Raw genomic sequence first — 13,539 nt, 5'->3', positions numbered from 1 at the left:
TTTCAATAAAAAACAATACACAAAACAACATACATCCAAACATACGTTTTTTTTTTTCAATACAATGTTGTTGTGTTGTTGTTGTATGTAGAATTCCTATTTTTTATAAAATTTTCAGAGGTTGTCTTGGATTTTTGCCCATATCTCCGTTATTTATGGACGGATTTTGCTGATTTGGAGATTTGGATCCCAAAATTTTTGTTTTTTAAATTCTCGTTAACTATTAAAGATATCGTAATTTTGTAAATTTTAACAAAATATTCATAGGCGAGTTCCAGAGTTCTATTTTTTAATCGACAAAAAATCAATAATGAAAACAATATATCTACATAGATATTATACGGAGTAGTTTTCAAAATATAAATTTAACTAATTTGAAACCCTATGTAGCTGGTATAACTTATTATCTTATTAATAACTAATTTTTTTAAGATAGTAATGATATCGGACCAGAAACATAATTATTACATAAGACTTTTTAATATCTGTAAATATGGTTTTCAGTCCACAGGATCATTTTTCAACAAAGCTGCTGAGAAATCCATCTCAGTTTTGGTTTTTGAAAAATTACACTGTGTGACAATAAAAAACACTCGTTACGCGATATAATGCTTTTTATAGATCTAGATGAGTAGATCATTTTACCATTTTTAGAATCTTCAATATACCCTAAAAATCGGAAGATATTGAAAAAGCGCTTTTTGTTGACTAGACAGACCAAAAAAATTATATCTCAAAATGTTCTTAACCGATTTAATATTTTTCAACTGCTTTGAAAAGAGTTTCCTTAGTCCTTTTTAAAAAGTATACACACTTTTATATTTTTTACGGAAATGTGTAAAATATTTAGATCCGAATACAAATTTTTATATATTTTTTCATTTTTTTAACAATTCAAAATCATTTTTGACCCACACTTTATTTGAAAACATATTTTTTATTTTAGCCCATATTTCTATGAATATGAATAATTTTTTTCGTAAAAACAAAAATTTACCAAATTTCTCTTTCCTGAACTCAAGATATGCAACACAAATATAAGCTTTATTATACAAATTGATAATTTACTTTAGAAATGAGAGATTTGGTAAATTTTTTAATTTTACGAAAAAAAGTTATATTTCTGTCAGTTTTATTCAAAGCTTCATATCTTATTTTATTCATAGAAATATGGGCTAAAATAAAAAAATATGTTTTCAAATAAAGTGTGGGTCAAAAATGATCTTGAATTGTAAAAAAATGAAAAAAATTTATAAAAATTTGTATTCAGATATAAATATTTTACACATTTCCGTAAAAAATATAAAAGTGTGTATACTTTTTAAAAAGGACAAAGGAAACTCTTTTCAAAACAGTTGAAAAATATTAAAACGGTTAAGAAAATTTTGAGATATATTTTTTTTGGTCTGTCTAGTCAACAAAAATGGTTTTTTTTTCCAATATCATCTGATTTTTAGGCTATATTGAAAGTTCTAAAAATGGTACTGCAATCTACTCTACTAGACTATACAAAATTATTTATATAAATATTAATATTATTAGACAAATTAAGAATATAATCAAGATGACATTTGGTAATATTTTGCTGAAGCTTGTGACATTTCACATTATCCAATACAAAATATTATTTATAGAAATATTAAAAACTTTTAAAACATTTAAAACCTAAATTTCCTTTTTTACAAATTCTTTATTATTGGTAATATATTGCTGAAGCTTGTGACAAATATAAAAACTTAAGTGATACCAATAATACTGCTCGTAAATGAATAAGAACGAACAAACGTATTCACTATATTTTTCTTGCGTACTCCTTAATTTAAAAGATTTATTGTATTTTTCAATTAAATAACAACACATTTACACTTACAGGTTACATTTCAGTTTATCTACATGGAATCAATTAACACCTACAAATTATGAAGCTTCTTATCGGATGTGTATTCTTTATTTGGAATTAAGAATGGAAAATCATTTAAGTGGTAACAGGTATTAAATGTTAATATTATTTTTTTCACTAGTAAATCCAGTTTGCATTTATTAAATCCAAAAAGTAGTTGGATTAAGTTAATTTCAATATGTCAATGCCACGTATTCATGGAACAAAACCAAAATAAACATGTTTTATTTTGATATTCACCAACCGATGGAAAATATTTTTAAAATGTGTAAAAATAGTAAAATAAACTAAATTTCTGTATCTTATGGCAAAAATTTAAATTATTTTATGAACTTATCTGATTATTAAATGGATTTTAATTCTTAAAAAATCGCTATAGAAGATTTTTTATGCATCGCTTGAAAAAGGAATCTATATATTTTAAAGATACTATTCCTCATTACTTTCATTCGTCGTATTTCCACCGGATAATATCGAGGTCAATTTAAAATTTTTACATCTTCTTAACGAATTCACAGTTTTACAGCTCTACTTAGTTGTGTGATTCAGAGCATTGTCGTGTTGGTAACACGGCAAGAATGAATTTAAAGAAACCCAGTCTTTAAAATACTCATTATGTACTCTAGGGTGGGTCAAAAATAGGATTTTCTCTCGGATCAACTTCTAATAGTGAAATTATGTTGTATTATAACGTAAAATGGAAGACTGTAAAATATTATTCAATTATTAAGAGCCCGCGCATCGCCGCCAAAGTTTGTAATGCATTTATATGGAAAAAATGGCACTTTATGCAGTTTTTTCACAAAATGAGGCTTTAAGTATTATTTATTGCACCATTTTATAGCAAAATCGTAATGTATGCAAAATTGTACTCAAAATTGGTTAAAAAAGTTTTGAGTTATTAAAATTTCCCCCGAGAATTTTGTGATTCTGAAGACACAAAAAAGTAAATATAAGAAATTTTTTTTTAGTTTTAAAAAATTTTCAAAAAAATATTATGTTTATCTTTGTAAGATTCATAAATGTACTAGTATGAATTTTTGTTCAAATTGGATAACGCTTACTCGGCTTAGTCTGTGGTCAAAAAGGGCCATTATTTTAACAGCATCTCCATTTTCAAACTTTAAAAAATTTTTTTAAATGGATTTTAAAAAATTAATGTTTTCTATACTGGATATTATAAAGGAAATATATTAGAATTAACCACAAAAAGAATGAGCTCAATGCCTCTCATAGTTTTACCGTACCTGCGATGAGAAGTTAAAGGATTTGTGGAAAAAGTAATTTTTTGCCAATAATTAAGAAAAAATTATATTATTACAAGTTGTTTCTTAATTTTGATCAAGTAAATTGCGATTAAGGTAATAAAAATTATTTTTTTACGAATATCTTAGTTAATATGCATCGTACGCGTTTGGATGCTATTATAATTTTTATAGAGAAATAAATTTCCTACATTTTTGTAAAATACTTGCATGTTATTTTTTTCGAGCTATAGTGTATTATTTTTTCATAATTAGTATAATTTATATTTATGAGTATAATTTATTTTTTATAGCGTCCTATTACCAATACTCCAATATATTCAAATTCGTTATTGATTTTTTTGAAATGCTAAATACTGATCTACTGCACGCAGTCAAAGTCATCATTTCAAAATATTAAAAGAATTCTATGGAGTCGGCGTTCTATCATTAATTTTATCGTTAATTGTGGAAAGTGTGTAAATAATTCTCAATTACCAAAATTTTAACTTCTTGAAAGCTTCTGAGGAAATGTTACCATTTGTCAATCCTGAGATAAGAAATGAATAGCCTGATATATAGTGAACTAATTTCACTTTAATAAAATTTGTTCTAGGTTACTATCTTATAAGCATTTAAAAATTTTGTTGAAGGAGCATGCAAAGAATAATGTCCTTATCAGACATGTGTTGATTAAAAAACTATCGCGAGTCCCACAAGACTTTCTGAATCGAACAAGTTGGGTTATAAAAGCCCCCTTAATAGTAGTGAATTGGTTAATGACCGCCAAATGGTTCATTTTCGCTCAAAATTTGCGATTTTACTCAACAGTACATTGGTGATTTGAATCATAGTGCATTGCAGTGATATTTTCAAATCTTAATAGCTTTGACGCCGATACTGATTATGTCGCAATTTTTCCTTTTAATATTAGCTAAAGATACATAATTAATTTCTAATACACCCGTTATCACACTCTTGTCCATAGTGCAATGTCTGTCTATCTGAAATTTTCAAGGGTCAAAATTATAAATTGACACTGTCCACTGAACTCCCTTCACAGACGAATTCAACACACTTGTGAAAGTGTTATATTCGGCCTTAGGTATTGCCAGTTAAAGATCAATCTTCATTAAATTCGGAATGAAGAATTATGTTCCTAAGTATAAACTTTTTTTATGTCGATTTTCATTGCTTTACTCGTAATTTTCTGAATCATCCTCATCATATTTATATGAGGGGTTGGCTCAACTATTTACTTATCATTTTGCAGACCGATTTTGCTTCATATAAAACTTGTTTGCATCAAATATCATAGGGGTGGCTTATATGGAGGGTGAGTTACCGACACATTCCGCATAAAATTCCGTAGGAAGATTTACTTTGCTATAAATGTTTCTTATGTCGAATTTCATAACTGTACACTATTTTTAAGGCAGCAAAGATCGTTAAAGCAATTTTCTGAAGGGGACTTTACATTTAATTTGGTAGAGAGATTTTTGTTCATATAAAACTTATGTGTGTCCAATTTCATCGCTTTACTCGTATTTTTAAGCCAGTGATGAGCGTTAATGTCATTTCCTGAAGGGGACCTTATATGGAGGGTAGGGTCAATCATTTTCATAAAAGTCAGTAGAGAGGATTTTGGCTCGCAAGAAACTTACTTATGTGTGGTAGGGTCAATTATGGACAGATCCACATAAAGATTGGTGAAGAGATATGGATCGTAAGAAACTTACATATCGTCCCTGTTTTGAATATTAGTACTATGTGGGTTTTAACAAAGTTTTCAGAAAAGCAAAAAAAACGGGTAAAATTAGCTGTTTTTTTTGTTGTATCGTGTTGCTTAAGAAAAATATGTATCTTTTTGGATTCGTTCACTAATGTAATTAATATGTATTTTGAAAAATAAACGAATTTTTAACGCGTTTTAGCGCAATTCAAAAAAACTCCACATAGGACTTTTTGGAAAACAATTTTTATATTGAAATATTCTTCCCATTTTATATAGAGATTTTAAGATTTCGTTCGAAATTTGGGTTTAGAGACTTTAAGGGGTATATTTGACCAATTATAATACCATACAGCGGATTTCAAATATGTTTAGAAGTTGCAATTAAACTATTAATTTGAAATTTTATTTGGTGGAATTAATCTACCAAAAACGTAGACTAGTTCCACAAAATTTCATAAAAATCGGTACTTTAAATAAAAAGTTTCATAAAAATATTAACGGAAGGACGGACGAGATTGAATCGACCCATAAAGTTATTTTAAGTTGATGAGTGCACCAAAAGGTAGCTGATGATCCATTATTTACGGTATTATATTAACTAATTTAAATAAAATATTATTTTGGCGGATTTATGATTTAAATCAATATAATTTGAAACACACAGGACTTTTTGTTGGAGCATTTAATATATGGAAATCACATACCTGCTTTTGCTAAATCCTAAATTGATTTCTCAATTAAACCATTTGAAAAATTCGCAATTTTTTTGTATTCGCTCTAACATCTTTGCATGCTAATATTTTATCGCGGCTTTATGATTTCAACATGTAAAATTTAAAAGTATTTCGATCACGCGATATTTTGGGTATATTGAAGTTACGCTGTCAGTGTGCTTCGCGAAAAAGCCCTTTTTCCGAAACTTTCACGTTTATTTTTGCAATATTTAAGCTTCTCCCACAGTGATATCTTCTAGAGCACATTTTTCTTATTTCTAAAATTTGCATAACCGACGGGCCGCAAATATTCTATCCATAAAACTGCAAATTTTGTAAAATTGTATAAATTTGGTTTTAAAACTTTGCGACCACGTAATTATTTACTTATAAATGGCACAATAATTAAATATGGACTATTCAACAAGGGTATACAGCCTACATTAGCCAAATTGACTTTCTCTGTTGTAAGTTGCCCTCATAATATCCAAAAGTTATGAAAAAACTTGTTGGTTTCAATTAGTTTTTTGAAGAGTAGTGCTCTTTCGAAATTCTCCAATATCGAATTTAGTTTTTCTGAGCATAGAGTTAGGTAGGTAGGTAGGTTGATAGGAGGATGTATACTACATTAAATCCGAAGAAATACACCTAGGCCATTATCGGTCCTGTTGTGCGCTCCTTATCATGAAAAAAAGGGAACTGAATGAATTATTTTTCAGTTTTTATAAACTCAGTTTCCTGAACGTAATTCCTAAGAATCTTCCAATCGCTGTTTGTCAGGAATGTTATTTCCGGAATAACATCACTTCCAAGATACTTGGATCTAACTTCGACGAATGCCTGACAGTGGCAAAGAAAGTGCTCCAGAGTTTCACTGTCCTCTCCACATGCTCTACATTCGTCTGAATCCGCACGTCCAATTTTGCATAGATGTGCTCGTAATCCTGTGTGTCCACTCAGAATACGTACCATCATACTAACTTCAGACTTGCTCATTTTGAGGAGATTTTTCGTCTTGCTCTCATCAGGGTCACCCCATAGGATCTTTGTGGTTCTACCCACTGTTTCATTATTCCAAGAGGCCTTATGGAATTCTCTCACCCATATTTTTAGTTCAGCTTTTGTTGCGTCGAATGGTTTCGCGTTTGTCAGGTTAACTGTCTCGAGCTCCCTACCCTTTAAAGCTATTACATTCGCCCTTTCGTTACCGACTACTCCCGAGTGGGCTGGTACCCATATGATGTGAACCTTACCTCTGGGAGAGTATTCAGTTAAAGCTTTCTTACAATCCAATACGGTCTTAGATTTAGTTCTATCGCCTAATATCGCCCTAATTGCCTTCTGGCTATCGGTAAATATATTAAGCGCTGTGGGCGCCATATTTATTCTAATCCAATTTACGCATTCCGTTATTGCTCGTACTTCTGCCTGGAAGGTTGTGTTATGATTTGGTAAACGGTGGTAGATTTCTGTTTCTGGGACTTCAGTATAGAACCCCAGTCCCACTTTGTCCCCCCAATTTAGAGCCATCCGCGTAACAAATGATTCCTACTGTTATTTGCTCTAATGTTCGGCTTGACCAAGACATTCTATCTGGGATCAGCGTTTCAAAGTTTCCGACATATTCTGTGTCTGGTATACTATCAGGCACGTCCGATGATTGTGTATAACCTTCCAATGTGTCCAGTATACATTGATGACGTGTCCTATAACCGCTTTTGGCCAGTTCGCCTAAAGTAAAGAGCCGTTCGGCTGTAAGCGCCGCCTTATATCCTAAATATGTTTCAATGGGTGGAATATCTAGAAACGTTTCCAGAGCCTTGGTTTAAGTAGTACATGGCACCACTTATACCCAAGCAGCATGTACGCTGAACTCCCTGTAGTAGTTTGTTATTGTACTTTTTGTCTAAACCTGTCCACCAGATTATTGAAGCATAAGCTAGAATTGGTCTAATTACACTTTTATAAAGCCAATTTGTCATAGTAGGACTAAGACCCCATTTCATCCCTATAGTTCTCCTACATATCGCCCAGCACCGATGTGTTTTGTTGATCCTATCCTCTATGAGGTGTCTCCATTTTAATTTCCTGTCGAGGATTACACCTAAGTACTTAACTTTGTCTGTCTCTGGTATCTTCTTGCCCAGGAATCAAGGATCAGTATACGTAGAAATTTTTGTCTTTCTTGTGAAAAGACAGATTTCCGTTTTTGCCGGGTTAACATTGAGGCCTCTCGGTTGAGCCCAGTTCAAGGCCGTATTCAGAGCATCGTCTGCATAGCACACATGTCTAAGTTCTTTCTCGGTTAGGGTCCTTAGGAGGCTATTAATCGTGGTAACCCAGAGTAAAAGTGACAAAATGCCACCCTGTGGTATACCGCGAAATACCCTTTTCCTGACAGTCATATCGTACATCTCGCAGCTTATCCATCTGTTCCTTAGCATGTGGTTGATCCAGTTACGGAGCACCCGGTCAACATAAAACTGGTCTAGGGAAAGAAAGTGCTCCAGAGTTTCACTGTCCTCTCCACATGCTCTACATTCGTCTGAATCCGCACGTCCAATTTTGCATAGATGTGCTCGTAATCCTGTGTGTCCACTCAGAATACGTACCATCATACTAACTTCAGACTTGCTCATTTTGAGGAGATTTTTCGTCTTGCTCTCATCAGGGTCACCCCATAGGATCTTCGTGGTTCTACCCACTGTTTCATTATTCCAAGAGGCCTTATGGAATTCTCTCACCCATATTTTTAGTTCAGCTTTTGTTGCGTCGAATGGTTTCGCGTTTGTCAGGTTAACTGTCTCGAGCTCCCTACCCTTTAAAGCTATTACATTCGCCCTTTCGTTACCGACTACTCCCGAGTGGGCTGGTACCCATATGATGTGAACCTTACCTCTGGGAGAGTATTCAGTTAAAGCTTTCTTACAATCCAATACGGTCTTAGATTTAGTTCTATCGGCTAATATCGCCCTAATTGCCTTCTGGCTATCGGTAAATATATTAAGCGCTGTGGGCGCCATATTTATTCTAATCCAATTTACGCATTCCGTTATTGCTCGTACTTCTGCCTGGAAGGTTGTGTTATGATTTGGTAAACGGTGGTAGATTTCTGTTTCTGGGACTTCAGTATAGAACCCCAGTCCCACTTTGTCCCCCCAATTTAGAGCCATCCGCGTAACAAATGATTCCTACTGTTATTTGCTCTAATGTTCGGCTTGACCAAGACATTCTATCTGGGATCAGCGTTTCAAAGTTTCCGACATATTCTGTGTCTGGTATACTATCAGGCACGTCCGATGATTGTGTATAACCTTCCAATGTGTCCAGTATACATTGATGACGTGTCCTATAACCGCTTTTGGCCAGTTCGCCTAAAGTAAAGAGCCGTTCGGCAGTAAGCGCCGCCTTATATCCTAAATATGTTTCAATGGGTGGAATATCTAGCGACGTTTCCAGAGCCTTGGTTTAAGTAGTACATGGCACCACTTATACCCAAGCAGCATGTACGCTGAACTCCCTGTAGTAGTTTGTTATTGTACTTTTTGTCTAAACCTGTCCACCAGATTATTTAAGCATAAGCTAGAATTGGTCTAATTACACTTTTATAAAGCCAATTTGTCATAGTAGGACTAAGACCCCATTTCATCCCTATAGTTCTCCTACATATCGCCCAGCACCGATGTGCTTTGTTGATCCTATCCTCTATGAGGTGTCTCCATTTTAATTTCCTGTCGAGGATTACACCTAAGTACTTAACTTTGTCTGTCTCTGGTATCTTCTTGCCCAGGAATCAAGGATCAGTATACGTAGAAATTTTTGTCTTTCTTGTGAAAAGACAGATTTCCGTTTTTGCCGGGTTAACATTGAGGCCTCTCGGTTGAGCCCAGTTCAAGGCCGTATTCAGAGCATCGTCTGCATAGCAGACAGGTCTAAGTTCTTTCTCGGTTAGGGTCCTTAGGAGGCTATTAATCGTGGTAACCCAGAGTAAAAGTGACAAAATGCCACCCTGTGGTATACCGCGAAATACCCTTTTCCTGATAGTTATATCGTACATCTCGCAGCTTATCCATCTGTTCCTTAGCATGTGGTTGATCCAGTTACGGAGCACCCGGTCAACATAAAACTGGTCTAGGGATTGGATAAGAGTATCAGTGTGCACGTTATTGAAGGCGCCTTCGATGTCAATGCATACCGCCAGTGTATATAGTTTCCTATCAAAGGATGCACCTATGTAGTGGACAACTTCGTTTAAAGCGTTTTCCACCGATCGTCCCTTTACATAAGCATGCTGCTTAAATTTTAGGTCTTTGTCTGGTATACTACTTTTAACCATACTATCGACTATCCGTTCCAAGGTTTTAAGTAGGAAGGACGTAAGACTCATCGGTCGATAAGACTTAGGTGTCGCATAGCTAGGTTTCCCTGGTTTAGGTATGAATATTACCCTTGCATCCTGCCATTAAATGGGGGTATATGTGAATTTCAAGCATGCAGTTAATATCTGAGACAGATGTACGGAAACCAGTCCCGCCTCCTTCTGTAAGAGTGCCGGAAAAATGCCATCCGGCCCTGCAGCTTTATAGCGAGCGAAGCTCTTGATTGCCCCTTTAACCATATCAGATGTAATTACGATTTCCGTGTTAGCGTCCCCTTCATCCAATATCGGTTCATTTATGTTATTCGATATACCGGGTGGGAAATGAGAGTCCATTATCATCGACCATAGATTCCGGTTTGACATGAGTTTTGGATAGGAATTTTTTATCTTCGATACGTCATTTACGCTGTCTACCTGTTCACATAAAAGTTTCCAAGAGTCTCGTTTGGCCTTTCGAACAATTTTCTTATATTCACCAAGTTTACTGCGATACTCATTCCAGTATACTGCGGTTTTTTTACGCCGTGCCCGGTTAAAAAGTTTGCGAGGAGTCTTACCAAGGTTCCGGATCTACCCGGTTACCCAGGGTTTCTCCTGGGCAGATCTTCGCTCTCGCAGAGGGCAGCTGTCCTCGAACGATTCAACCAAGGCACTTGTGAGCATTTCTACTTTGGCGTCTATGTCCTCTGTATTTCGACATTGAAAAGTGTCCTGACATAAGCGGTTCTTTAGTAAGGAACTGAACATTGTCTTATTAGTTTGAGACTTATTCCGAAACTTTATCGGCTTTGGTTCGTCCGAAACTCTCCAATCCTGAATTTCGTTTATAAGCTCTTCTGAACATATAGTTATATCTAAAACTTCTTCTCTGATTCTATTGACGAAGGTAGCTTTATTACCTAATTGCGATGTGATCAAGTCTTTAGTATTAAGGAAATCCATGAGGGATTGTCCTCTGCGATTGGTGTTTGTACCATTGATGGCACTGTGGTGTCCTTATTAGGCATAGGAAGAGCAGTCTTTTTAATCGACACTTTCCCAATTTTGGACAGCACTGCTGTTCTGTCTTCTGGCGAGTGAGTGATTTCCTCCACGCTTTTAGGATTTGACTCCTCATAGTTACCAGTACTTGCTAATGATGCTTTGAGTACCGTCTTAGGTGTTTTAGTGTCCTTATCGGGGCCGGTTTTGACAGCCCTTTCAATCGGCGCTTCCCCAATTTTGGAAAGGGCAGCTGCATCTTATTTTGGCGAGTTAGTGGTACCTTCCTCGCTTTTAGTATTTGACTCCTTAACGTCATCAGTAGTTGCTACTGATGCTGTGGTCTTAGGTTTTTAGTGTCCTTTTCGAGGCTTGTTGTAACAGCCCTTCCAATCGTCACCTTCGCAATTTTGAATATGACAGCTTTACTACTTCATCCTTTTTGGGTCTTGCTGTAATGGTGTTGTTATTATCATCTGAGGATTCGGAATCCTCAGAGCTCACTCCGAGTACATCCTTCTCTTTCACCCCTATGTTTTTGCCAATGGCATGCTGTACACTTGACGCATTGTCCGCCACGGAGGCCAAGGTACCCGCCTTCGTAGTAGCACTTTGCAGGATGACGACGACAGGTGACTCGCTAGTAGATCAACACTTTCCGCCGGTACTGGGTTATTTAGGCCCTGCACCGTAACTTTTATCTTTTTATTTTTATTATAATATTCCCAGGAGGTGGACAATCTACCCTCCCTCAGCTTAAGTGGCTCTAAAGCTGGGAGAGGACAGATGGTCCATCACCACCCCCTATCCGACACCCGGGGACGCGCTCGGTAGGAAAAACGGGAAAACTTCCCCGAGCATAGCGTTAAATCTAATACTTCTTCCCAGATTCTATTGACGAAAGTAGCTTTATTATATTAGGTCCAAATATTTGTTATAAAATATTTATGAAGTTGCGTCAAACAAACGAAATATTTATTTCATGGCTATTTTCAGACTTGAACAAATATTTGATGGTATTGTTTTATCAAACAGTGCAAACATAATTTGGTTCAAACACACACATGTTTTTCAGCCACAGTATATCGTATACATATTTTCATGCAAGAAAAAAAAAACAATTTACCAGTTTGTTTTAATTTTAACTACTTTTATTAGGTTTAAAATTAAATTTATATAATAAAAGTGTATAATATTAATATATAACACGATTGAAAAAACTTTGTATGTCGAATCTGAACATAAAATATTTCATGTTAACAAACAGCAATGTGGATGATTTTCATAAAACAAATTGATTTGCCGGCAAATAAAAATTTTCTCATTGTTTCATCAATGTGAACACCAAAACCCAGGAAAAACTTGCATTGAAAAGTAATGAGTTAAAAGGCTAATAAAACCTCTTTTCACTACTTCTTTATTAGCATTTTAAGTCATTATTTTAACACTGTGATGTCATTGGAGGCAAGTACTTCGACGCTCGTTTACAAATAGGGAGTTAAAGAAGTACTTGCTATTTCTCTTACAAACAAGTTGCTTAGTATGTTGTTTTATTTTTTAATAATAAAAAGAGCCAGCTAGAATACGAACCAGCGACTTCTTTTTGTTAGTCAAATGTTCTACCCACTGCACCACTGCTTATCTATTTTATTGCGCGTCAAATAGTGGTTTTCACATACAAACCTACTTTTGTTTTCTTTTTTGTTAAACACAATTCTTAGCACGCAATTAAAATAAAATAAAGTACTTCTATATCAGATTATAAGAAAGTCATTACTAGAGTATTTCTAAGTAATGCAGACGGTAAGTAGTAGTCATTGAAAAGTAGGTGGTTATGGAAGTACAACCCATTTCCGAGTTTTTGCTGGGAAGTCGAATAATTTTCGTCATTTTGGCAAAATAGTTATTTGATCTTGCAAACCAATGATCAAGCAGCGTCAAATAACAGCTGTTCTTTGTTTATTTTCTGAAAAAGAGTGTTATCACCTCATACAAAAATGTTAATAGTCGCTTAAATAACTAGTTTTATTTTATTTTTTATAAAATAGAAATCTGAGACAAAGTAGTTGTGGCATTTAATAGAAATTTAAGCAATCGCGTAAATTAATTATTTTTGTTGTTTTTTACTATAATTAGGGTAATCAAACGTCGATCAATTTTTAACGATTAATCGCTCGAATAAATGAAAATTGCAAATTTAAAATAACGAATAAACCGATTAACCGATTAAAAAAAACTTATTATTTAACAGCAAAATTACTGTATATTTTATACAAAATTCAATATTTTTTTAATAAAATTTCTTTCTCTATTAATTCCTTAATTATTTTTCTAGAAAGAAGAATATTTATTTGATGATTTTTATAACAATACTTCAGAAATATTGTGAGAATTTGTTTTGATTTACCTATTTCTAGAATCGGTTCAGAATCTTTCAGATTCCTAAAAAGAAATCTTGGAAATAATGATATCGCCTTTACTTCTACATCCAGTTTTGAAGAACAGTGTTGTGTTTCTTAAGTATTTCAAATAAGTTCTTCCGCAATACACTAGTTCATTGGAATGTATGAATTCTGGAACTCGTT

At 34.1% G+C, this 13,539-nt stretch overlaps 1 protein-coding gene across 1 annotated transcript in view; it reads left to right on the top strand.

Annotated features, from left to right (window-relative positions):
* LOC119601984 (calcineurin-binding protein cabin-1-like) overlaps window positions 1–13,539 on the top strand; it is a 446,878-nt gene that overhangs the window by 219,190 nt on the left and 214,149 nt on the right. The window contains exon 7 of the mRNA XM_037953280.1: window positions 1,873–1,989. Coding sequence (XP_037809208.1) covers window positions 1,873–1,989 — 117 coding nt within the window. The remainder of the gene's footprint in view (window positions 1–1,872; window positions 1,990–13,539) is intronic.

Source organism: Lucilia sericata, unplaced genomic scaffold (assembly GCF_015586225.1).
Source record: "Lucilia sericata isolate MDLA Ls3-8-SP2 unplaced genomic scaffold, ASM1558622v1 Contig000203F_arrow, whole genome shotgun sequence".
Classification (NCBI taxonomy): domain Eukaryota; kingdom Metazoa; phylum Arthropoda; class Insecta; order Diptera; family Calliphoridae; genus Lucilia; species Lucilia sericata.
The sequence above is the reverse complement of the archived record's forward strand: the minus strand, read 5'-3'. Positions and strand labels throughout refer to the sequence as shown.